Raw genomic sequence first — 27547 nt, forward strand, 5'->3', positions numbered from 1 at the left:
CTGAAGTTCAGACAGGATGAGGAGAATGCTGGCCCAACAGGAGACGCACAAATACTTCAAACTACACCATTGTTTGTCATTTCATAGTTTTCTTTGTGCGGAGCAGTAGTTTTGATCCTCTACTGTCCCTGAGAGCTGTGTGTGTGCGTGCATGTGTGTGTGCGTGCGTGTGTGTGTGCGTGTGTGTGTGTAATCTCGACATTTTCTATTTCAGCAGCAGGCGTCTGCTGAACACGCATTTGCTTCGTCATTCCATGGTTTCATTTGTGTCCGTAGTCTTGTTAGAGTGTATGTGACAAACGGGGGAGAGCCTCAGGGCGTGGGAATTTTTCTATTCGCTGTCTCTTCCTGCGTCAGCCGCAGCCCCCCCCCCCCCCCCACCCGGTCCTCACAGCAGTTCTCCACGGCCACCGGAGATGAAGGCCCAGGTGACATAAACTCATGTCATGATTTGTTACGTTCCAGATGTGAAGAGAACACAAGTGTAGGTTGCACACTGACCTGAGATGGGGCAACCATCCATGATCTCTGTCTCCCTGAAGCTGTTTCATCAGGATGAATGTGCCGACAACATCTTGTAAAAGCCGAGGCTGCGTGTTCTGTGTGTGTGGTGACAGCTGATGCTGTATTAATCAGATGTTTAATCATGTTTTTGATTTATTTAGTTCAGCGTGTACATTGTTTGAGAACTATTAAAAGCGCTGATGATCCACACATTGAGTATCTCTTCTGTGTTTATATAAAAACTCATGATCTGTGACTTTTGAGGAGTTTAGGGTGCTTTCGCCCTGTGGGCCACCAGCTCACTGTGTTTCAGACATGCAAACCAAAGCTGAGCACAAGTGCAAGAGTCCGGGATAAATAAGTGTCTGTGAGACATTAATGAGTTCTACGTTCTCCGGAGAGTAACCAGGACTTCCACTGGCTGAGCTGACGTGGAACACAAACTATTCTCTTCTCAGATTCTGTAGGAAAAGGCAGTTTGGTTCAGCTGCAAAGAATATATAACCTGGAAAACATCAGTACCTCCAATCTGCTAATCTATAAATGAACAATTTGACATTGATCCGCTGGTAAAAGCATCCCGTTAGGGGGCGCCACCTGCTTGCCTTTACCGGTCAAGTTTCAGTCTGGGTGAAGAGAAAACCAAGAAAGTTTCTCTCTAGAAAAGATGGATTTACTCCACTGATGGCTAAAATACACTCATGTATCAAGAAAAAGTTTGGATTTGGAATTATTTTATTTGATAAAATAAATCTTTTACTGTATGGAGTTTATTTAAAGCAGTGACTTTATGAATTAGCATTTCAGAGCTTTGCTTAAGTTAAATGTAGAGGAAATGCTTTAAAAAAAATAAGTTCTTAATTTTATTTAGTTACTTTTATCATTTGTAATCTTATTTTTTATATATATATTTTTATTGTGCATGTGATTTTTATCTAGAGGTGAATGTATAAGAAAATCTTTTGTTATATGGAGCCCTGAAATGTTCAGGTTTTCTCACTCAGATAGACAGATATATCTATATATATCTATATTATATATAAATATGTCCTAGAGATTTAAATAAATTATTCGTGAATAGTAACAGGTCATTACTGTTGGTTGGCTCGTCCAGAAGCTCAACATCTGTAACAAGGACAAATCTCTGGTCATCATACACGGTTTTACGCACCATCTCCGCAGTAATCTAATAAATCCAGATCAATATTTACTAATCTGATGAATGTTGCGTCTCCCCACTGTCAGAAGCTTCGTTGCAGTCATTCAGAGGAAAATAGACCCCCCCCCCCCACCACCACCACCACCACACACACACCTGTCCATTGTGACAGCCTGACTGATGGCTCTCATGGACCCTGCCCTCCTTCAGAGACCCTGTCCAAGAGCCAATAAGTCACCTCAGAGATATGAAGTCCACACACACATGCGCGCGCCTCCCAGCCCACGCTGTGTGGCCTGTTCTTGTTGCCATTTGTTTGCGGCGTATGGGAGCTCCAACCTTCCACACGCTTTGCGCACGACATGATCCTATTGGATGAGCAGTGCAGGGGATAGTGATGGTGGGGGGAGAGAGAGAGAGAGCTCCTACGGCAGCTTAACGCTCCTCATCAGACTCCAGATGCCTTTACAGGAAACACGCTCGCGGCCGTCTGGCTGGCTCCTTCTCTTTCTCCCTCTCTCTTTCTCGGATCTCCCCGGTTATCTTCAGTAAGCTCGCGATCGTGAAGGTCGAGGTGAGGGTTTGATGCCGTTTTCCGAGCACGTGGGGAGCGTATTTACGAGTCCCGTGCTGTGCGCCTCACTCCCCTGTGATGGAGGAGCGCGGCGGTGGTGCATCGCTGGAAATGAGTGAGAGGCGCAGAGGAGATAATCAATGAAGACATCGAGAGCTCCTCCTGCGCGTTTGCTCTAGCGTTGAGCCTGGACACCTGTGAAGATTATGTCCCAGCGGAGGCAGCAAAGGCGGACTTTTGCGTTTCCTCTCTGGGGACGAGCCTGCAGGGGATGTCCCCTGGAAAACCACGAGTTTTTCTCAGAGGCTACGAGACTCTCTCCATTCGAGGCTGAGCGCCTTTTCCTGGCCGTCTGCGGCAGCCTCACCTGCTGGGAGGTGTAAAGTTTGGCTGATTGACTGTTTTGTCGCCAGCAGCTGAAGCCGGTTGAGGTGATTGGAGAGGCTGCAGGTCGGAGGGTTGGATTCCAGCTGTGCTTCCGGACGGTCACATCTGTCTCTGCTGGCGTCGGCGCTGTCCATGGTGCTGAAGCCGAGCTCCAGGAATGGTGGAGACACTGAGTATCGCTGTTATCGGTGCTCCCGGGGTGGGCAAAACTTCTATAATCCGCCAGTTCATCTATAACGACTTCTCGGAGGTGTACACGCCGACCAGGACCAGATATGTGTACAGACCCTCCGTCATACTGAACGGGAACATGTATGAGCTGAAGGTCCTGGACGTCCCGCCGATCTCCTCTTTCCCCGCCAGCACCAGTCAGGTAAGTGTCTGAGGGTTGGCCCTCAACTGATCCCAGATCAGATCTCTCTGCTCAAAAAGAGTAAAATAACAATTTTACTTATTCTTCTGTCACTATCTTTAGTTGCCATGGAGACTGACTCAAAGCCTTGGAGCTTTGGTTGGACTGTGTAAACTCTCAACTGTTTGAATTCATCACAGGTGTGTTCAGGTGTATGCAGATGAGCTGATTACTTATGCTGTTGGTGCCCCTCGTTTAATCCGTTCAAAAATAGAACAGACTGGCCTTTTATTCTTGACCACAGGTCAAACACTGCACCTAGGCGAGAACACAACAGAATGTGGTTTTAAAGCAGAAAAGCATCTCTGTGGCTCTGGCTTTTCCAGCATACTATTTGTGCTTTTAGTGATTTCTTCTTTTTCATTTACTTTGTGTCCCTTCAATGGTTCCGATCAGCAATGTTGACTTCAGTACAAAAAACAAAAACAAAAAAGAAACGTTAAAGCTTCATCTGTATGTTTAAGGTCAAAGGTCAGATATTCAGGATTTTTGATAAGAGCAATCCAGGCCCTGAAGGAGCAAACCAGCTCCACACCATGACACTACCACCACCTTGCTTGACTTAGTGTAATGTTATTCTAAAATTTACTGTTAGTTTTCCTCCTGATGTAATGGGACACACACCTTCCAAAGTATTCCACTTTTGTCTCATCATTGTTACAGAATTTTGCCCCAAAAGGTTTGATTGAGATTTTTTTTTCATAAATGTGAGAAGGATCTATGTTTTTCTGTTTTAGTTAGAGGTTTTTCTCTTGTATCTCCCACATGGACACCATTTTTGTTCTGTCTCCTTTTAATTCTTGAATCATGACCTCTGACGTTAACCCTGATTTCTTTAAAATGGGGCACAATGTGGCAATGAATCGGAAAAGGGATTCTTCTTCTCCAGGTCAGGGATGAGGTTGTGCTCCAAGTGGAGGAGTTTTAGTGTCTCGGGGTCTTGTTCACAAGTGAGGGAAAGATGGAGCGTAAGTTCAATAAGCAGATTGGTGCTGTGTCTGCAGTGATGTGGGCGTTGTACCGATCTGTTGTGGTGACGAGAGCGCTGAGCCGGAACGTGATGCTCTTGATTGACTGTCGATCTACGTTCCTACCCTCACCTATGGTCACGAGCTTCAGGTAGTGACCAAAGAACAAGATTACAGATTCTAGCAGCCGAAATTAGTTTTCTCCACAGGGTGTCTGGGCTCTCCCTTAGAGATAGGGTGAGAAGCTCAGTCATCTGGGAGGGACTCGGAGTAGACCCGCTGCTCCTCCACATCGAGAGGAGCCAATTATGGTAGCTCAGGTATCTGGTTAGGATGCCTCCTGGACGCCTCCCTGGTGAAGTTTTCTGGGCACATCCAACCGGGAGAAGGCCTAAAGGAAGACCCAGGTCACCCTGGAGTGACCATGGTTCTTGGCTGTCCAGGGAATGCCTTGGGGTTCCTCCGGAGGAGCTGGCCCAATTGGCTGGGGAGAGGGAAGTCTGGGCCTCCCTGCTTAGGCTGCTGCCCCCGCGACCCGACCCTGGATAAGCGGAAGAGGATGGCTGGATGAATGGGGCACAATGTGTTGCTTTTTGAGATTCTTTAGCACATCAATAAGAAATGAATAAGCTATATTTTATATTGCGTCTCTTAAAATAAAAATCACAAAAAGTTTCACAAGAACAAAAAAATAAATAAAAAAAATTATCAAAATATACATAGATTTTAATAAGAAATGGGGAAAAGGAAAAATAAAATCAAAATCAAGTTACCAGGCAGGTTCTATGAAAGTCTTCTTAATTTTGCAGGTCTAGTAGTAATTTGGCCTGGATGTGGAACTCCGCTTACCAATGAATATTAATGTTAATCCCAGTAGATTAAAAATTACAATCACTTTTTCTCATAAGAACTTGTTGGATTGGATAGGGTTTTTAAACCTTAATAAATAAACTCATCATCAATCATGATTTTTGTGTTTACTCTGGCTGTCTTTCATTTGTTTTTGCTGATCTGAAACATTTTAATATGACTAAAAAGCACAAAACAGAAGTAAATCCTTTTTTACACGTTTTTAAAAGGAGAAGTTTAAGGTGAAAGAGGCCTTTATTTGCTATTATCCTGTTTATTGTTGTAAATTTTTCCATTTTTCATTTATGTGTGTATTTATTTAAAGTATCAGTACACACCCCTACATCCACTGACTCGTTCCACAGACACTATTCTAATAGAAAATATATTTTAAAGTCCATTTATTAAAAAGCCAGACCTCTTATCAAGCCCCACCCCCCCTATAAAGCAACCGTCCTTCAAGTCCCGTCTGTGTTGCTTTTCCTGTGGAAACACAAAGAGGGAATCTGTAGGAATTTACAAAGCTTGTAAACCTAAAATAAATCTACTTTATTTGTCAAACTCAGACTCAATCATGGCATTTTCTTCAAATAACCTTTAAAACACGTATAAACTGAGTAGGAAGGGTGGATTTTTGCCATCATTTGTAGAAAATTTACATCATCTTGAGATCTCTGCAGGGTCACAACAAAACAAATCCTCTGAAATTGTTGTAAATAAGATCAGCTGCCATTAAATTTCCCTCTTCATCTTTAAAAGCATGAAAAAACATCTCTTTGTGCACTTTGTGTGTGTGGTTGACCTCCTCTGCAGCCTCATTTGAAAGACCGTGATGTTTTCATGATAAGAATCTCCAATCAGGTCAACACTCCAACCTGTCAATTACTGCTGCTTTTTCTCTCACCTTCACAGGAAACGCCGCCGTTATCTGGCCAAGTGGGAGATGGCAAACGAGCAGCTAGACCGAAAGGGCTCAAAAAGTGTCAGTTTTTTTGGGAGCAGGCACAGAGAAGCGTCTGACAGGCCAGCTAAAGAGGCCGGAGCAATCTTCCTGTCAGAATTACACACAGCATTATTTATTTATTTATTTATTTTGTTTGCAGCTCTAACGTTTCGTTGGGAGGTGATGAGAGTTCTGCAGAGAAGCTGTATTGTCTGCCGCCCACAGAGACCCTCTGTAAAATTTGTCTGCTAAATGGTCTGTAACCCCCCATCAGGGAACAAACTGGTGGGTGTGAGCAGAAAGCAGGTAGGAGACGAGATGTGTCTCATGAGTTTAAGTGTAGGAGTGTGTGTGTCCCAAAGGCTGAGTCACATCGACCAGCTTTTCAGCATCACGCGCCACGCGCTGTCATCAGCGTGTTTGCCCAAATCTTTTCATGCAGACTGGAGGAGAAGGTTCCTGTTTACCATAAAGATAAATGATGCACCTGAGCGCCGCTGCAACAAATGAGACAGATTCATAGATTATTAATCGCTGGAACCTGAAAGTTATGCTGCACCTTCACCCGAAGCGACCCTCCACCTCAGGCGTAATTTATGTTTAGCTGAGAGCAGTGATCCCCCCCCCCCCCCCCCCCCCCCCAGGGGTGGCCAGGGCCACCACTTTAAAACCTGCCTGGGGGCGCCCACTGTGTTGACCCCGTTGGCTCAAACGTAACTGGAAGAGCAGAGATTTGATTCTCTCTCTCTCTCTCTCTCTCTCTCTCTCTCTCTCTCTCTCTCTCTCTCTCTCTCTCTCTTTCTCTCCGTGTGTGTGTCAAATTGATTTAAAGCACAATTTGCTATTTGAATACTGCTGGGAATAAACCACCAGTAAAGGACTGAGTGGCTGCAGTCAATCGGAAAGCTTTCAGAGACTTTAATGGACACCGTCTTGATGAGGGTGACCACGCGAGGTTTAATACCTCCTTTTACAATCTGTGGTGAAGAGAACCAAACAGAGAGCATATAGTGAGTCAGTGCACCTCCATGCTGATGCAGCTTGGCAGTTTCTCATCACCTTAGATTCAATTTGAAAGTGGCAACAATCCAGGAGGCTATTGTGACCTCATTTCAACCACACAGAATTCCCCCTCATGCCTGTGCTGGATTCAGGCGCATGTTTCATCATTTAGCAGTGGCGCTGAGGCCTTTAAGGGTCTGTTTGCTTTTGTGTAGCTTTTAGCAGAAATCTGTCACAGCGTGGAAGTTGCTGACAGATGGATTTAATCCTGACGGCGTGTTCAGCGCGATTGTTCTTGTTCTGCTGTCTTTGTCGTTGCCATAATGTATCTCCATGACTTCCTCCCACTCGAGGCGCTCCCTCTCCCCTTTTCTCTTTTCTCTCTGGACATTTTCTCAGTTATCTCCGTAAATACTCTGTGTGATAACAGAACAGCGACGATAGCTCTTTCTACAACACGTTGTGTCACTTCCACTCATGCAGCAGAGACATGTGCGCATCGATTAAACGTACCCGAGATGCGTGCATCATTTAAAGGCTGTTGGGATGGAGATCTCTGTAAAAAAAAATCAACACAGTGCGAAGTTTGAATTATTTATTATTTAGTTAAAAAAATGCAGAGGCAATTTACTCTGCACTAACGGTACAGTGGTGTTGTTAGGATGTGTGTGTCCTAATCTGTGCTCATGTGATTCGTGTTGTGGCAGGTGGCCCGGGTCATCAACCTTTTCTCTACTAGATGAACATTCTTCTGCTGTTGGCAGATCTCTTTGAAAACTGGAAAAACTTAAGTTAAACTTTTAAAGAAAAGGAGAAATAAAAATATTTGTAAACCTGAAACCTGAAAATTACAAAACAATCTAAAGTTACCCTGGTTGTAACAACTCACACCAAAATGTTCATTTCCCATCAGAGCCATTCAGAGGTGGACTGTCTACGTGCTCTTGAGCATGAGCTTCAGCTAGAGCTGAATTCATCGTTTTAAGAAATATTAGCTTTTTCTCCTTTTTACTACTGAGTCACGACCTCTGACCCTAACCTGAAACAAGCGAGGCCTGGGTTCTGTTCTGACACAATGTGTTGCTTCTTGAGATCTTTTAGCTGCCAGACAGAATCTATTGAAATGATTCCTTAATTTTCCAGGTCTGGTGGTATTTAGGAGTGGGTTTGGCTGGTTAACTCCTGATTTAACAAGGACAGATGCTTTTTCCTACAGGGCTCGGTTGATTTGGATGTTTTTTGTAAAATAAAGTCTCATTTGTCTTTATTCAGATAAATTTTATTTGATGAGGACATTCATTTTTTTGCTGATCTGAAACAATGAAGTGACATGAAGAAGAAAATCTGAAGAACTCTCCAAGGGAACACTTCTGCTGAGTGTACAGTTTTACTACTATGGTGAACACCCCCGCATGCATAACAATCTATAAAACTATTCGTTTAATTATTTATTTGTTGCAGCAAGACGTTTTTAAAGACTAGAAAAGAAATAACTGATGCTTGAGATGAACAGTGGATTATGTAATTCACACATTTTTATTTTCAAAATAATATTTTACATCTTGCGTAACACTTTCTTTAAGAATCACCATTTAGTTATTTACTCATCTGTTTGTTTGTTCATGTCCATAAATTAGACGCTTATTTTTTGCGATTCCTGAGAGGAAAAACAAAATACTGAGTGTAACACCAAAGAGCAGCAGATGGTTTTAAATGATTCCTTTGCTGTAGGTCACCATTGATTAATGGAAATCTCACCTTTAGGACCTGTAATAGAGTTATGGTGAAAGCCAGGCAGCATGGCCTTTGGATGACACGTCTTCAATTGCTCATCAGCCTTTCACCACCACGGTACGCTCGGAGTCACCTCCTGTGCTTGAGCACTATCCATCACAACCACACCTTCCCAATATAAGGAAACACAACAGCTTTTTGTCCCAGCTCACTTAAAATGACCACGACACACCGTTGCCAGCGAGACGCGTTATGTTTGGGTCTTGAGGAGTGAAGGATGAGATGCTCTTTTTGATTGAAGGATGCGCACAGTGGCCCCGCACTTCAGTCTCTCACTCCCACAAGTGTGCTCGCACATCCTACACACACACACACACACACACACACACACACACACACACACACACACACACACACACACACACACACACACACACACACACACACACGCACACACACACGCACACACACCACACTGTCTTCTTATTACTCCTTTGTTTAGCCTGTTTACTTGTCTGCAGAAGTAGCATTTGCTCATTCAGGCTCCGCCTCCGCATTTAAAACAGGATTTGGACGACAAAGGGATGAGAGATGAGACCACGGGCTGCTATTTTTAGTCCTGGAGATGTGAGGTTGCTACTGTGTGCATCTCATGTCTTCAGTTGCTTCAATTATCAGATCCTTTCCATTGATAGGGAGGAAGGTTTATCTTATTTATGGCACAACATGATTAGTATAGTGTTTCCTTGAATTCCCTGTTTATGGCTCAAATAAAGCAGAAACAAAAGACCTAAAATGAAAGAAATTCTGAGTTGAAAAGTTTTTAAGCGGCTTTTTAAGGGAAGGAGTTGTGATTTTGACCAGTTTTCAGCCTCTCACCATCTGGCTGCAGAGATCTCACACCATTGTTGATCAGCCTCATTATCATCCTGCTCGTGTGATGCTGTTTCTTCTGCTGACACAAACCCATAAATAACTTCTTCCAAGCTGAATGCAAGCTAATTAATTTTCATCTACGCTATCAGAGGCATCATCACACCCCTCATTGCCTTTTTTTCTCTCACAAATCATCCATCCATCTGAATTTCCTATCTTAGTGCTGAGCTGCATGTTCATTTTTTAAGAGCACATTTTCTCTAACCATTATAGCGCATCATTAAGAACTCCTTTAGGATCGTATCATGCAGGCAGCTGCAGAAATTAGCTAAATTAATACAAACACTGCCTGGAAATTTAATTTGGAGTAAACCAATTTTCAGTTAGCACATGTCAGGCACATTGGCTTTCATAATTAAAAACATAACATTTAATAGCAATCCGCATGTTGATGTCTGACTTTTCAAAATCAATCTCACACGGTGAATAATGCTCCATAGAGACAAAATAAAATTTTGATTTAAATATAGATTTAACTGCAACTGCTGCATTTTAAATCCCGCCTAACCGCATTGGTGAAGGCGTTTAAAACTTGTTTCTGATCACCAAAATGACTTCTATTCATTTATCTCTCATCTAGTTTTGTGGGCTGCTATTTGTAAAGTCGAGCAGTCAGAATTTAAAAGCGATGTTTTGGGTTTATTTTAACAATCACGTCAAGTCATATTTTCACCATGTTATCCGTACATTTATAAATAATAAAAAATAAAAGTTTCCAACTAAATATTTAGTTATCAAGCTACATATTTAATTTAGAGTTAGGTGTTCGTTTTCTGAACTTGATATTAAATTTACAAACAAATTATTCAGCCCACATCTAAATATTTTGTTTGGAGTCAGATAATTACTAAGATTACTAAGATTTAGCACCAAATTAAATATTTAAATTACAAACCTAGTTTATAAATATTTAGCAAGAAATAACATTTTTATTTTTCTAAATAAATATTGAAGTCCCACCTATTTATTTATTTTGCATCTAAATATTTAGTTTGCGGGCAAATATTTACTTCACAAATTAAATATTCAGCAAGTTCATAAATATTTAGTTATTTTCCAAAAAATATTTATGTCTAACATATGAATTTATTTCGAATGAAAGCATTTATTTGGAGGTAAACAGTTTATTCTCAAACAATATATTTGGCACCAAATGAAATATTTAGGTTACAAACTAAATATTTTGGGTCTAGCTATATAATTTCTTTGGTTCTAAATATTTAGTTTTAAGCCACACATTTAGGTCACACATACATTATGTCATTTCTAAGTTAAATATTATGTTTGTAAACAAAATAATTGACTTATAAACTGCTTACAGCTGAGAACTGTGACATATATACAGTACAGGCCAAAAGTTTGGACACACCTTCTCATTGAATGTTTTCTTTATTTTCAGTCAACTGAAATGGTTTTCAAACAGTCTTGAAGGACTACCTATTGAAGCTCATCAAGAGAATGCCAAGAGTGTTCAAGGCAGTAATCAGAGCAAACGGTGGCTTTTTAGACGAAAACAGCACATAAAACATGTTTTCAGTTATTTCACCTTTTTTGGTTAAGTACATAACTCCGCATGTGTTCATTCATAGTTTTGATGCCTTCAGTGAGAATCTACCAATTTTTGTTGTAGCAGGTACAGCAGGAGACATGTTTACCAGCGGAAGCTCCTTCTGATCACTCAGAGCATCATTTTTTATAATTTTCCTTTAAACAAAGAAGACTTTCAGACCAATCAGATCTGAGAGGAAGCAGAGCTGAAATAAACCAAACCAATGTCAAAAGCCAGAGGCAATAACATGTCCTTGCTCTGCTTCTGGGAGGAAATAATAAAACTAATTTAATATGTTGCTCAGATTTTAGGAGATGAGGATGATCCCCAAGAGCCTGCGACTGTGTCTGTCGTCAGGAAAACACAAGTACTTCATATGAGCAACAAAAATGTGAGCTGCACAAACCAAACAAAAAAATCAAGGATTAAAGATGTTCCCTCATTCCAGAGTCACACACCGGGCTTTAAAGAAACTTTCATTATGTACATTATGAAGAGTTCTATTAAAAGCATGAGAATCCGTTCCAGGGAAGCCCAAAATAAAATGCTGAATCTTTAAAGCTGTGTGGTGTACATGAATAATGCATTGCTCAACTTTAAAGATGCTGGGAGGCAAATGTTGTCCCCTTTAGATTGAAGCTGGCTGGTTTCATTTTCTTCTTCTGAACTTCTTTTTACTAAATCATCCTATAACCGGTTGGGAAATATTGCGAAAGAAAGGATTTACTCGAAGTTGTGAGAATCTGTGTGATAAAAGCCTAACACCATTCTCCTTCTGGGGAAGTTTCTGCATACGGCAGCAGCTAACATCACATCAGATCCAGGGGAAGTGAATTTCATTTAAACAAGCTAAGCTGAGTTCATGGCAGTCTCTTGACTCCGGATTCCTCATTAGCGACACGCGGGAGCACCAGAGGTTATGTTGACACCCTGTCGGTTCCTCCCTTGATCCACCGCTGCCTTTTTCATCTTTCCAACATTCTCTCAGGCCCGTTTCCCCTCGGCAGAACCTTCTCTGCCCCTCAAGTTCCACCATTTTCCTCTTTTATGAGAACAAATGTTTATAAATTCATCATGAGGCTGGATGGTTAGCTTAAATAGAACAGCGGGTCACTGTTTTTATTGAAACTAAATGTCCTCTACTAATGCACCCACTTGTGCTGCATGCTTTAATTACACTTCAGAAGTCATTAACACCAAACAAAGTGCTGTTTACCTCGCTGCATGTACTTGAAATGAAACTGCTTACTCGCACAGCAGTGAAACAGTTCATTGCTCTTCTGCTGACGGTTTGTTTGTGTCACCTCTGGTATTGTCCTTGAACATGTGTAGCGTAGAGACCAAGCAGAGCTTTCTTACGGCATGATGACTTTATTTCAGAATGTGGCGCTTTTAGTTATGCCAGTTCTGGGAATTTATTCACTCTGCAATTTTTTGCACAGCAGAGGCATGAAAACTGAGACACGGAGCCAAAGAGCATTTGAAAAATTGCAGGAACACAGAGGACATGTTGTTCAGTTAGCAGCCTCCTGCATTATGTTGGTTTACTATAATCATCACCAAGAAAGCAAGTATTTAAATTAAAAAAATAATAATTTTAATCCCAAAAAATATAGGTTAAACATGAAGCAATTTAATAAAAATCTATATTTAATTTAAAAATAATACCTCCACGAGGCGTTTAGAGGTGTGCAGGATGACGGTACAATATTTTCTTTAGAAGTTAAATTTTAATTAAAAATAATCAAACATTTATTGTGGCGGGCATGACACTGGGTTTATGTTTACATCTACCAGCCAGTAGAGGGCACCATAACAGTCCGCTTGGCACAGCGAGGCTGGCCCTGTGGAAAACGGCTGACTCTGCAAGTCAAGCGGCTGCTTCTGAGCCCAGAAGATGTTCTAACAGTAAATACTTCTGTAAAATAAACATGTTATTAGAAATTAACCAATGGGGTAAACAAGAGTTGCTTTGGAGACACGTTGGAGCCAGAGCTAGAGGTGGGAGCTAGCTCCGGGAAAAAGCCTCAGCCTCGGCCTCCGACAGTCCAACAGTCCAGGTCTAAAGGAACACCCAGTTTTGTGTTGAAAAACGTTAAACTAGAGATAATAATCATTTGAGAAGGTAGGAAGGCCTTTTGCCATTATAAACTCACTAACTGGTAAAATTAAGAGCTAGCATATCACCAGGCAGCACAGAATGTCTTTAGGCCGTGTCTTAGGCCTAGTCCACACGTAGCCGGGTTTGTATAAAAACGAATATCCGCCCCTCCAAAAACTTGCTTCCACACCACCTCGTTTTAAAAAGAAACTCTGTCCGCATGTACCCGGATAAATACGTTGTTAAGGACATGCCAGACCTGTAGGCGGCAGTACTTCCCCCGTTCTTAACCTCGTCCTTCGTCTGTGGTCTTCCACAAGGAGCAGTAATTCTGCTTGCAAAAACAAACAAGCAAAAAGCGCTTGGACAATTGATAAAGCGAGCGCAGCTCAGAGGGCATCCATGCTGTCGGCTAGTGTAAACACAGGTCACACACGTGATGTCAGCATATTTTTGTCGCAGAAAGTGACGTTGCGGACCTTAAAACTCCGGTTTTGTCTGTTTGGTTTTGTATTTCTGTTCACGCAGACACCCAAAACGGAGAAAACGCATATCTTCACTTTGGCCGGAGTTTTTAAAAAGATCCGTTTCGTGTAAAAAAAAAAAACTCAGTTTTCGTGTGGATGACAGGCCAAAATGTAGAAAAATATCTACGTTTTGGCAGATCCCCGGCTACGTGTGGACAGGGCCTTAATTAGGGACAATGTCCTCATATGACTGAATCCAGGGTCAAAAACATTACATGATATTTTACACGCTGAACGGATTTACGCATCCATCCAACAATCCATAATCCGTACCACTTACTCCTCCGTAGGCTCATGGGAAGTTGCATAACAGAAAATGGGAATTTGAGATCAAACTGGTGTGCAAATACATAAATAAAATCCAATCATTTCTTTAAACATAACTGATAATCTCTCATTTCTTAGTAGATTTACAAGTTTCTGTGTGTGTGTCCATTAGGAATGGCTGGACTTGCGCTGCAGAGGCGTCCGGAATGCCAACGCTTACATCCTGGTGTACGACATCTGTTGTGTGGAGAGTTTTGAATATGTGAAAATGATCAGACAGCAGATCGTGGAGAACAGGTAAAGTCTGACCCCCCCCCCACCCCACCCCCTCCCCCACCCACACACACACACACACACACACACACACACACACACACAGTTCTGGCGATAATCTAAGAGAAAAACTGCCCTGCCACCTTTTTTGGAGACCGTATCCAATTTTAGTGCCCAACTCCAAGCCCTTGGACTACTGTGACAGTTTTATTTTGTGGTGATATCTTTTCATTTAGCACACTCCTCCTTGAAATCTTGACAGCTCTGTCATGACATTTGATTTTCCACCAACGTAGGGGCGTCTACCGAGACGTCTCCAGTGATTTATAGATTGTTTGGGGGGATTTTTCTGCTTTTATTTGAAGAAGAAAAAGAACACACAGGGGTTGAGCACCACTGAGATTGGCTTTGTGGCTACAATAGGGTCAACCTGAATATATTTACATATAGAAGCTGGATTTAAGAGTTTATTTGCTGTGTACAACATGACCGAACAGCCTTTTCCACAGCTCATCGCCTCTTTCCTGGAGCTCCCTGTTTATGGCTCAAGACAGAAACCCATTATCGCCCACGGGGAAAGGTGAATGCACAAGGAATCCAAAACAGGAGAGTAATACAGATATGGTGTCCAAACCAAAGATACACCAATCCAGCTGAGACGGCACATGAAATCACAAATAACGATGTTTGTGTGTGTGTGTGGAGGTGGGTGGGGGGTATTTCTGTTGTAAGCAGCAGTGGGATAAAATGTGAAAGTTAGAATTATACAGAAAAATGTTCTAAACCAGCATAACTTTGTTTATTGCCCTATTTTTTAAACCCGCTAGCATTAAGCCTTCGTTTGATTCATCCAGGCTGTCGACAGTGTTGTGCACTTCCAAGTTTGCATGCATGCACGCATTCTCCCTCTGCAAAAACATTCTGTTTTCAAATCTACGTGCAGACAACAGGTGAAAAGTAGGAGATGTGGGTTTTTGGCTCTGCCTCGGGGCTTCAGAGCTGTACTGTAAGTCGTTACAGGCCATTAGGCTATCGGCGAGAGCAGGTGTGGAAATATGCAAAAGAACGCAAATCCTTATTGGAATCTGACATGAACCTTTACTCAACAAAAGAAGAATTAATAAAGCAGCAGCTCTAGTGGTGTAAATCTCCGCCTTGCCTTTGCGGTCATTTAGTCCGAGTTTCATAATCGTATTTAACACTCGTTAAATTCAGCTTCACTTTGAAGATTTTTAATAATCTGTATCATCTATTTCCCATAAAGAGAAAGGCTCCAAACGGATTGATCCAAGATCACCACACTGGTAAAAGTCCCATCAATCCAAATCATTCCCTCCTCCTTTCTCCTTAAAACTACCTCTTGCTTGCCATACATTTACATTGCTTCATTTTGCTGCGAACCAGCTTCTGCAGAGTGTGGTGGGAGGCCCCTGGAGCCCATCAGCTCTAATCCTCCAGTCCGCCCCCACACACACACATGCACACACACAAGGATAGCTGGGGTGTTCTTTTTTTTTAAATAACCCTCATTTTTATGTCATTTATTTTTCCCACAGGGAAGGCAGCAGCAGTGAGGTGCCAATCCTGGTGGTGGGCAACAAGAGGGATCTGCAGAGGCAGCGCTTCATGCCCCGCAGGGCGGTGTCAGTCCTGGTAAAGAAGACCTGGAAGTGTGGTTACGTGGAGTGCTCTGCCAAGTTTAACTGGCACGTGGTCCTGCTCTTCAAAGAGCTGCTGGGCATCGCCGTGGCACGGGCCATGCGCCAGAACCACACCTCCATTCGTCTGCAAGGGGCTTTACAGAGAAATCGCTGCACTGTCATGTGACGACCCCCCCCCCCCCCCCCCCCCCCCCACACACACACACACACACACACCAGCCTTCTCTGGAGTGGTGCAGAACTGAAGGACATCTTTTATTTTAAAAGGACTTTTATCGTAATGGCTGGAAAAATACCCTGTGGCCTCCTGCTTTTACTGAGCTGATTTTTATCATAATGAGGTTTATTTGACTCTTGCGCTGTAAAAGACACTAAAACCTTCACACGCGGTCATCCAACCACTTCCTGTTCAAATCCCATGTGTGGAGACGAGGAAGGAGGTGGAAGCCATGCTGGTGAAAACCGACACAGCACATATTTTTTTATTTGTGACATCAGCTCCACACCTTAATATGTCAGGCTGTGTTTCCCAGTGTAACACACCACATGTGTCGAGTCTGTAAGCAGGCCTGGACACTTGGAAGCTATAAGACTCGAAACTGAAAGGCAGCAATATCGTTGAGTCTTCCTTTTCAATTTGTCCCACTCAGTAGGGTCAACAAACACACTAGAGGACACGAGGCCAGTGATTAAAAATATTAACTTCAACAAGGATGTCCTAACAAAAAATGTACATAGATTGATGTTTTAGGTCTGAGAAAGTAGCCCCCCCCCCCCCCCCCCCCCCCGTTACAAATGTGGCCTATGGTAAAACTTGTTTGTTCAGAGCAAGGGCATTTAGGTTGTTCTGCAGCAGAAACTACTGCAGTCCCTTATTATGACGTACTTTAAGGGTTTAATCTGCTCCCTCTCCTTACTCCCACTGTATTTCTGATTAATGCATTCAATCCAGGGATCTGGGGACATGCAAGAGGTGAAAACTACAATTTGTACTCACAATATACTACATCTTTGGACCCTGACTGCTCTCTGGGACCAACTTGTTGGACCTTACGCATTTTAAAGGACAGTTTCAGGGTTAATATTGGAAGAAGATGAAATTTATGGACCAGGGATAATATTTTAGTGATGGGTTATTGTAGACAAAGGTGTTAAAGAAGACAAATGACTTTTTTCTTAAGTTACAATAGTTTTACGGTTGACACAAAACATGTGTATGAAGCTTGTTGCACTAAATCCCTCTCACATTAAGTGATTTCAGCAGTTTTATTTTTGACAGTTTCAGTACCTTCCAGAATGAGCCATTTCAGGGCTCTGTCACTTTAAGAAAACAAGCTAGAGCTGGCCATGCCCACTCATCCCTCACTCAAGCTGCTATAAGCTGAGAAGCTCTAATATCTTGGAGGGGCTCAGAGTAGAGCTGCTGCTCCTCCAGCAGCAGCTTCCTCTTGCATACAAGAGGTGATTCTATTCTATGTTCCAAGTTTGTGACATCACAAACGGGAACTTGTTGAAACAGCTCATTTTAGGCACATAATGCCAAAAACTAAACACAGAAAAAAAATGAACGGACAGATTTTTTTTATCATGTTAGGAGTGTTTATAGAGGTGGTAGAGATCCACATGGCAAAACAAAATGATGCAAAAAGTGAGTTTTGCATGATATATGGTGTGTGAGAGGAAGTGATGGAGAGAGAGAGAGAGAGAGAGAGAGAGAGAGAGAGAGAGAGAGAGAGAGAGAGAGAGAGAGAGAGAGAGAGAGAGAGAGAGAGAGAGAGAGAGACAGAGAGAGAGAGAGAGACAGACAGAGAGAGAGAGAGAGAGAGAGAGAGAGAGAGAGAGAGAGAGAGAGAGAGAGAGAGAGAGAGAGAGAGAGAGAATGCAAGGTTTTATAGCTGCCATTAAGGCAAGCAAAGGATGGGCACAGCGAGATAGGAAACAGATATTAAAGCTTTGGATTAAAAATAAGCAACAACACCCCACAGCAGAGTCCCTAAATGCCACTATGTTATATTAAAAAGGCCTCCTACAGTCGCTGTAATCCGCCTGCATCCTGACATCCCACAGATAAAGAAACATCTCAGTAATAGGCCCCGTTCACAGACGCAAATGGATCACCAATAAAGCTTTAATCCCCCTGTCTGAAAACTAAATGGTACTGTTGTGAACTACGTTTTTCCTGTGATTTGGCCAAGGTGAACATTGTGAATATGTCTAACCTCTTGTACATAAGAATGGTCTCCAGAGAGAGTAGCTTGCATGCTTTTGTTGGTGGAGGAGCCAACAGGTCAGGGTTTAATTGCACTGGTGTGAATATGTGATATTGTGCTTAGATTTTTGTATTACATGGTCTCTGACGCTGTAATGAGCAGCTGAGTGGATGAATGTGATCGTTTTTCACCGGCATGTGATAGCACAAGCTCATGAATTTCTCCAAATGTAGTGCTAACCCTTCACACGGGCCAGATGGTTGCATTGTTTTTTTTCCTTGAAGAATAAAATAAGGGAAATATGTAGCAGAGATATGAGAAAGCAACTGTGTGTGTAACATGGGTTTCCATCTGTTTGTTTTATTGTGCATTTTCAAATAAAAAAGGGCTACGATTTGTATTTATTCTGAAACTCTGTCTTTATTTTTATGGTATTATTATAAGTGGATCTTTTTTGACACATGGTGAATTAATAAATGCATTTGAGAAGCTTTTGATTCTCAATCCTGTGCTTGTTAAATTTGAGCCTTTTGACAATACTGCCATCTTGTGGATTTATGATGTGATCAGCAGCCAGAGGAGGCGGACTCAGCAGGCAACACAACACATGACAGCTACAAGAGCCTGTAGTTACACATGTATCCGATTATATTACATAAAAATAAATGTGATATATTTTATTTTCTATAAAAAGCACTTTGGTTTAAAGCTGCTTTGTGGAAATGCGTACTTGGGTAATTACTTATGCGCTGTCCATGGTGCTGCACTGTCAGGTACTTTGTGTTCTTGGATTAGAAAACGTGCACAAAATGGGGTGATGTTGCTGCGCCTGCCAATGTTTACTTAATGAAAGGAATTTATGCTGAGCTTTGTGTAACAAGACATGTTATCTGGGAAATGGGTGCCCTCTTCACAGATCTGCCGCCGTACTGAGTGGTGAAGCAGGAGCAGCACAGGTGGATTTATTATAATTAATCATTAACTCATGATATTGATATGGAATCTGCAATAAAACGACCTATTCTCCTAAACTTCCGTATTCTCTGCTCTACTCTGCTGAGTGGATGTGTCCACATGTGACCGATCAGAAGGCAGACCTCTAAGGTTTAGGAATGTGTATATATCAGAGTCACGTGGTGCAGCAGGTCTGGAGTTCCCTTCCAGGCTGCATCTGAGTGACCAGCTCGCTGCCGCTCCCTTTGCTGGCTGTCAAACAGTTTAGAGCCGCCATCGTGGTGATAACCGCTGTTTCGGTGTCAGTCTTATCCGATAACACGGAGGCATTGTAGAGTGTTTCTCTTCTGTTCGCATCCGGATCCGCTGCCTCTGCATCAGCCAGCTGTCTTGGCATCACTTCTTCCACCTCCGGCGTCATGTGAAAGGACTCCACGGTGGTACGCGGAACCTTCCTCCCGAGCAGCGCACTAGTTAGTAGTGTCCACGTCCTCGTCTCCCCCTCCTCCCCTCGCCGGCTGGCCCCAGATCGTCCAGCGCCTGTTGGCGTGCGGCGGAGCCGAGGATGAGCGAGCAGGGGAAGGGCTCGGCGTCCGCTTCCACCGCGGCCCCGGCACCGGGGTCGGACACTTACAAAGGGTGGCTCTTTAAGTGGACCAACTACCTGAAAGGGTACCAGCGGCGATGGTTCGTCCTCAGCAACGGCCTGCTTTCATATTACAGGTAAAAGTGGTGTGTGTGTGTGTGTGTGTGTGTGTGTGTGTGTGTGTGTGTGTGTGTGTGTGTGTGTGTGTGTGTGTGTGTAAATAAGTGCGCACAGCGGCTGATATTAGTGTCGGCGCATCATGACAGCTGGCTCCCTCAGCTGGCTAGCAGCAGCAGCAGGCTAAGGGGCGGCTGTTTTATACTCCTCCAGCTGACGGAGACATCACCCTCCGCTGGCTTTGGACTGTGGAAGCGCTGAAACACGCACAGAAAAATAAACAACGAACAAATATCTCAACGAATTACGATAAAGAGTAAAAAACACAAACATAAAACAAGTGTTAGCTAGCACACTGAGCTAAGCCCGTTAGCCTCCTGTCATCAGCTGTCAGGAGACTGAACTCTTCCAGCTCTCCGCTCTGCTGTCATTTCAACTAAATGCTCTTTTTATACATTAACAACTCCCTCCTCTCGGTTTTTGCATTTTATCCCAAATATGTAGCTTTTTCCAACAATCACAGTGGGAAAAAACTTGCTTTACCCTCAATAAGTTCATTAATCCCTTCACTGATGTGCTGAAACTACTCAGCATGATTGCTGTTAACAGATACACTCCCATATGAGGTCGCTATCATTCACTCCTCACGGATGGCAGCTGTGAGACTACATTAGATCTGTTAGAGGCAGACGGACACCTGTGGCTCAGGTGCGTTTATGAGGGAGTCATGTTTCCACAGGTGTGGGTGATAGTGATGGATGAGGCACCACGTGAGCAGTGGGTCATGATCAAGGTCAGCTCAACAAATACTTTAGATCCAACCCTGCTCTTTAGATCCGAGTCAGATGCTGGACATGCAGCATGTTTTAGTTGTTTCCCTGATTAAATGGTGTGTCATCTGTTCAGCAGCTCTGCAGAAGTCTGTAATATACCTGCTGATTAAAAGAAGGTGTGTTGGAGCAGAGAAACCTCAAGTTCACACACACACACACACACACACACACACACACACACACACACACACACACACACACACACACACACACACACACACACACACACACACACACACACACACACACACACACACACACTGTCCTGCTCTGAACTTGAGACTGTTATCCACACCTTCAGCTCCTCACACTTAGACTACTGTAACTCTCTTTTCACGTGTCTGAGCAGAACCCTGAACCGTCTGCAGGTGGTTCAGAATGCGTGTGCTCGGCTTCTGACCAAGTCCTCCAAACACACCCACATCACCCAGCTTCTCCTCCAGCTTCACTGGCTGCCAGTCAACTTCAGGGTTAATTTCAAGATCCTGGTTCTGGTTTTTAGGGCCTTACATAGACAAGCACCATCATATATTGGTGACCTTCTCAGTCCCTACACCCCCAGTAGGTCCCTGAGGTCCAGTGACCAAAACCTACTGGTTGTGCAGCATCAGGCTAAAGACCAAAAGTGTGATCATTTGCCCAGACTCTGGAACTCTCTACCCCTGAGACTGAGATCAGTGGACTCAGTGGTCTCCTTTAAAAAGCAGCTGAAAACTCACCTGTTCAAGCTAGCTTTGGTGTGACCTTCATCGCCCTCTCCTTATTCTGCTCTTATTCCGCCTTTCCCAGAATCCTCTGATTTGCCTCTTTCCTATTAATTCTCTCTCTCTCTCCCTTTACTTAAAGGGACTTTACGGACTTTTGAAGTTTTATGCTCGTGATTGCCCCCTCAGGCCAAAAGCGCAACGGCAGCTTCAACAGTAGGCTCGTGCACGAGGCGTGCATGCTGTACGTGCACACTCCTTAACAAAAATAACAGCTGAGACAGTCCTGTGTGTGTGTGTGTGTGTGGCCCGGAAGACAGAGGACAGGAGAACGCGCAGCTATTTAATTAAATAGTTTGGTTCTGTAGCTTTCTCTTCAGCACAGCCGACAAAGGTTTATGATGGGTCAGTCTTCCTGCATGCTCAGGTCATTCCATTCCCTTGCTTGAAAAATTGTTCCAAAATGAAAGTTGAACCCACAACTTTTTATCTGTGAATTCAATGCCGTTCGGCGAGTCTCAAATAAAAATTTGGGCATCTTACTGTAAAAAATATACCATTAATGTAAAAAAGAAACACTAAATGAACAATGTTCACATCCAGAATTGAACCCAGGTCTTCTGCATGGGAGTCAGACATCTTACAAGGTGAGCTACACTCTAGTAGCATTGACACTCTCTGTAACTTTTATATCCTTGATGACAGCTGAAACGACGTCAAACCAAAGAACGGTTCGAAGCAAAAATTACTATTTTGTTGCTAATTTGCAGGAAATATCTAGAAGAAAGTTCTACAGAAAGTAGCTAAGGTTCCTCAGAAATGTAGCTAGGTTTGTCACTAGGCGTTATGTTTATGTTTATGTATGTATGTTTATGTATTTAGGATGCATTAGGAACAGCGACAAAGTCGCTGAGTTGGCACTCTCCTGCTAAAGCTACGGATAGCAAATGCTACGAGCGATGCCTGAGCGTGAACGCGCATGAAGCAGCCTGCTCGACCCGAGCATCTCTCTTTTTCTGTGATTTTACAGAAAAACAGGCAATCACAGTAAAAATGCCAGGGCTCATTCTACAGGACCAGGGCATTGCAGGAGAATGTATGAATGGTAAATGGCCTGTATTTGATATAGCGCTTTCTAGAGTCCTTGAACCCCCCCAAGGTGCTTTACAACACAATCAGTCATTCACCCATTCACACACACATTCACACACTGGTGGGGATGAGCTACAATGTAGCCACAGTTGCCCTGGGGCGCACTGACAGAGGCGAGGCTGCCGAGCACTGGCGCCACCGGTCCCTCCGACCACCACCAGCAGGCAACGTGGGTTAAGTGTCTTGCCCAAGGACACAACGACAGTGACAGACTTAGCAGGTCTCGAACCTGCAACCTTCCGATTACGGGGCGAGCACTTAACTCCTGTGCCACCGTCACACGTATGAAGAAGAAATTTATTATTTCTATACATCTTAGGTGTGTTCTTGCTGTGTATTAGTTCTAATTCCATGCTGTCGTTCTTTTTAAAACACAGAAACGGTTTTGTTGCCTGTTTTGTCGCTACGTTTCGCCGGCGGCTGCAGGCTTCCTCAGGCTGACGCTGATGGTGGCGCATCACTTCCTTCCCCGTTTATCCACGGGCAGCAGAGAACGTTGTACTGCAGTAGAGGGCGACAACGTCCTCTGCTGCCCGCGGATAAACGGAGAAGGAAGTGACGCGCCACCATCAGCGTCAGCCTGAGAAAGCCTGCAGCCGCCAGCAAAACGTAGCGACAAAGCAGGCAACGAAACCGTTTCTGTGTTTTAAAAAGAACGACAGCATGGAATTATTTCTATACATGTTTTGGCTTCCATAATGTCCCTTTAATTTCTTTCTTTCCTCCTTTTAAACATAGTTTTAATAATCTTTGAAGTCTTTATATATATATATATATATATATATATATATATATATATATATAAATAAAAGATTTCTTTCATTCATTCATTCATTCATTCATTCAAAGGCGATAAAAGCTCCATTCTGTTGAACATGTGTGTGGGTGCAGACACAGTGGAACAGAGAAAACCCAACATCAGTTTTCTCTGCTTCAACACACCTGGTTCTAATCAGCAGGTGATTAACAGGCTGAGCAGGTGATTTAACCATATTGAATCAGGTGTGTTGGAGTAGAGAAAAAACGAAAACATGCTGAAAAGGCCCTCCATGACCTGGGTGGAGGTTGTTAATAGGACTGTCACCGTTGGGGAATTCCCCCTGTGGTGAGTCGGGAGGTGCAGTGTGCAATATTATTGCAGCCCTTTTTTAAATCTATCTCTTTAGATAAAAGTTTGTTAATTACTAAATGACTGAACTTATGGCAATATTTCTCTTGAAACATGGTGCTTACACATTTAAAAGAGGTAAAAAATTTCCATGTCTTCTTTTTTAACATTTTATTGACTGCAGATCAAAGGGCAGTAACAGCACAGATCGCAGTAACATTTGTTTCTCCGACAGTTGGAGTCCGACCGAACTTAACAAAAACAAAATTCAGGAGAAGGTTTAACTTTTAAATGCAAATTTGTCTGCAGCATCTAACAAATAAAAAACAAGTCCCCGTTTTGTTTTTGTTGTTTAAAATCAAGCTTACAAAATGAGATGTATCGGACGCGAGTGGGCACTATCATTTCACTTTTACACACACAAATAACGGTGATTTATAGCTCGGTCACGTCCTTGTTACGCACAAGGAGAACCAGCATGTTAACCTTATGTGGTTTGAGAGAGTATCTGAGAGGGGTGACAACATTTCCAGCGATGCTGAAAACCCTCTCGGATGGTACGTTCGTTAGAGTCCTGCACTGAAGCCCTAGGCCCTCGGGTCGGCCCGGCCTGAGGGCCCGAGGGCCTAGGGCTTCGGGCCAAAGACTGTGTAATTACCTTGGACACGGGCCGGGCCGGGCACCTTTATTTTTAATCGAATTCATTAAAAAAAACTGAAACACTTGAACGCAGCAGCACCTGCCTGCTTCTCACGCACCGTTAGCTCAGTTAAGGTCTGTGTGGTTTATAAATGCGCCTATATAAACAAATTCTCAAACTGCTGATTGAAACATGTGCCCCTATTCTAATATGCCATTTTATGTCCACTTTGATATGTCAGAAACCATTCGTTTATTCTCATGAAAACAGCAGCATTCTATTTTTCTGTGAATAAATTCGCTCTGCAGTTAAAAAAAATACAGCATTCATTGCTGGGTTTTTTTTCTAACTGGAAAGCGCATTTTCAGAGCGGCAGATGAAATTTACAAACGCTAATTGGGGGCGTTTATTTAATCTGCCGCTCTGAAAATGCGCTCTGCAGTTAGAAAATTAGAATGCTGCTTTTTTTTCCCCTAATTGAACAAGAGCGAATTTTCAGAGCAGATTAAATTTACAAACTCATCCAATTAATATGGTGTTTGTAAATTTCATCTGCTGCTCGAAAAATACGCTCTGTTAGAAAAAAGCTGCATTGAATGCAGTTTTTCTTTCTTTTCTTTTTTATTTATTTAAATTATTTTTTACTGCGGAACACTTCTCACAGATGATTAGAATGCTGAGCATTCTATCACGCTAAAACATTATGAAAGGTAAAAAAAAAAAAAGTCGGGCTCGGGTCGGGCCAGAGAATCCTGAAAACCTTTTCGGACCGGGTCGGGCTGGGGCTCCACCCCCTCGGGCTGGGGCTCCACCCCCTCAGGCCGGGCCAGACACGGGTTCAGATTTTAGGCCCGTGCAGGGCTCTAGCACTCATTGCACAAACACTCATGTACTTGCATGCGACTCTGCAGAGCGAAGGAAATCTCTCCCGGTTGTTGCGCCACCATGTCAGGGAGTTTTCATTAGGGTAGATGGGTTCCTCCTGCAGGTAGCGAGTGAGCTCCAACTCCAGCTCAGCTCCAACTCTCTTCGGGACAGTTGCAGACGCAGTGCTTGTCCGTGACTTTAGCAGGTCTCTGAGCGTTTATTTATTTTTTGCCGCTGGTGACAGCTCTGTCTCCCCCAAGGACTCTGGCTGGGCAGCAGCTGACGTACTGAAAGCCGAAGTGCTCCCAAAGGGGCGAAGTAACGTTTAGTTTTGATACTAGTGCAGCCATCTTTCTCAACATGCGTCGTCGAGTCGAAGCAATTGCAGTAATAGCGGTGGCCCATCATGCAGCGCGGTGGTTTTCTTAATATTGCGATATTTCATTTTTGCGGTTACGTGACAGCCCTAGTTGTCAATGCACCGTCTAGAAACAAGGGCCAAAATCCATCACAAGCCACAAAAATGATTATTTATTTAATTTAAATGGTGCAAAACTTACTTTGTGTTGAATATGAATATATGCCATGGGATTTGTAGCTTTAGTTTCACTTAAATCTGTCTTTACCCTTTAAACATGTGAGGCTGTTACTCAGCATGTTCTGGTGAGAGGAACTCACTCTGACTCTACAAACATGACAAATTCCACGTCGTTTTGTTTCTTTACACTTTCTACTCAGTCAGCTTCATTTGTTGCTGACAGAGTCTGAGATTTGCTTGAATGCTTTGGCACGCGGGCGCTGCATTATTTCACAATACAACTCACAAAATCCACACACTGTGCATGTCTCCTGCACGTTCACCCGGTTTTCTTGGATGCTCGTTTATTTATTTTTTGCACAAACCCGACCTCAGTCTGGTGCTTCCTCAGGGTGTAATTCCTGCTATCAGCCAACGTTTTTTAGTATGCTAGACATTTCAGACGTTTGCACCCAATTAAAGGGGAGATCGGGTATGTTTTTTTTGCAACAATTGTTCTCCCAGTCTGGCCCAGCTCCTTAATTAAAAGGTTCACTGCACAATGAAGGTGCACCCATGGGAGTTAACACAGCTGCTGTTCGTCAGTGCTACGTGGATTTTAAATGATTCCACAAATCGATTCAGTTGCAGTTTTTTAATTCAGTTTATTTATTTGGCACCAAATCATGAATGGAGTCATCTCAAGGCACTTCACATAGTAATTATTCCAATACAGGACAGTTCATTAAGCCAATCAGTAAAAAGTTTCCTATATAAGGAACCCAGCAGGTTGAATCGAGTCACTGACTAGTGTCAGAGTCTTAACAGCAATCCTCATACTAAGCAAGCATTTAGCGACAGTGGAGAGGAAAACTCCCTTTTAACAGAAAGAAACCTCCATTGGATCCTGGCTCAGTATAAGAAGCCATCCATGACTCACTGAGGATCCAGAAGATAATAATAATAATAATAATAATAATAATAATAATAATAATAATAATAATAATAAACTTTATTCATATAGCACAATTCATACAGGAAATGCAACTCAAAGTGCTTTACAAATTAAAATGACCCCACATACCCATATTCCCTCCCATCCCCAGGAATGGAAAAGCATTTTAACAACAATACCCCCTCATTACACCCAAGGCGTCTTCAGCCTGTTGATAGGTGATGACAGAGCACACACACACACACACACACACACACACACACACACACACACACACACACACACACACACACACACACACACACACACACACACACACACACACACACACACCATATATGTCTATGGCTACATTGTGATTTCTTAGTAGATATTTTATTTAGTAAGAGATAAACTTTATTGTCTTCATCTTAGTGACTCTATAATTAATTCAACACATGAACTAGTAGCAAATCAGGAACACTAAAGAAACAACTGCTAGCCTCATGCTTGTTGTTTTAATGCAAACAAACACCTAGATGAGATGTTTCTTAGTATTTTCTGATTATTCTTGCAGATATCCAATCAAAACTTGTTCAATCCCATGTTGGCCTGATCTTCCTTCAGGCACTTGGCTGAGGGGCAGAGTAGCCAGAGTTCTGGGCTCACAGTGAAAGGAGGGACACCTGTTGCTTCTCCCACGATTAATAGCCCTTTATGTTGTAAGGTGACTTCTTTCCCTGAAGTAAAACCTGTTGACATCTGAGCACAAAGGCATGGAGGTACACGACCAGCCGTACCCTCTTCCTGGCAGAACGCATTGTGTGTGTCCGGCTCCAGGCTTTGTTCCGCTGCGTGTGACTTCCCTGCTTGTTTATCTGCTGCTCCTGTTGTCAGTGAAGTCCACAACAACGAACCAATCAAATGTGGCAGCACTCTAATAAATACTTGTCCGCCACAGCCTCTTTGCCTTTTATTTTTTTTTTATTTTTTCATTCTGTCTTTGGCTCAGAATTGAAGGGAATATTACTCCCAAATACAGTTTGGGTTCATAAGCAGATGCTCCCTCACTAAATTAG

At 42.9% G+C, this 27547-nt stretch overlaps 2 protein-coding genes across 3 annotated transcripts in view; both read left to right on the forward strand.

Moving 5' to 3' along the window:
• The first annotated feature begins 1928 nt into the window (after nt 1-1928).
• Nucleotides 1929-16017, forward strand: rasl10a (RAS-like, family 10, member A). Its single transcript, XM_054731765.2, has 3 exons — nt 1929-2997; nt 14085-14209; nt 15742-16017. Exons 1-3 carry the CDS (start codon nt 2782-2784, stop codon nt 16010-16012), a joined length of 612 nt encoding a protein of 203 aa, XP_054587740.2. The 5' UTR covers nt 1929-2781; the 3' UTR covers nt 16013-16017.
• Nucleotides 16018-19422: 3405 nt separating this feature from the next.
• osbp2b (oxysterol binding protein 2b) overlaps nt 19423-27547 on the forward strand; it is a 61780-nt gene continuing 53655 nt past the window's right edge. For both annotated transcript variants that reach the window (XM_015973031.3, XM_015973032.3), the window contains exon 1: nt 19423-19733. In XM_015973031.3, coding sequence (XP_015828517.3) covers nt 19576-19733 — 158 coding nt within the window. In that variant the 5' untranslated portion in view covers nt 19423-19575. The remainder of the gene's footprint in view (nt 19734-27547) is intronic.

The sequence above is a fragment of the Nothobranchius furzeri genome, chromosome 17 (assembly GCF_043380555.1).
Source record: "Nothobranchius furzeri strain GRZ-AD chromosome 17, NfurGRZ-RIMD1, whole genome shotgun sequence".
Taxonomy (NCBI): Eukaryota; Metazoa; Chordata; class Actinopteri; order Cyprinodontiformes; family Nothobranchiidae; genus Nothobranchius; species Nothobranchius furzeri.

Excerpts from the sequence above, each read along its gene's own strand:
- rasl10a (XM_054731765.2), top strand. The coding sequence starts at position 2,782 with ATGGTGGAGACACTGAGTATCGCTGTTATCGGTGCTCCCGGGGTGGGC. Across the intron at positions 2,998-14,084 it reads TCCCCGCCAGCACCAGTCAG|GAATGGCTGGACTTGCGCTG; the intron begins GTAAGTGTCTGA and ends TGTGTCCATTAG. Across the intron at positions 14,210-15,741 it reads CAGCAGATCGTGGAGAACAG|GGAAGGCAGCAGCAGTGAGG; the intron begins GTAAAGTCTGAC and ends TTTTTCCCACAG.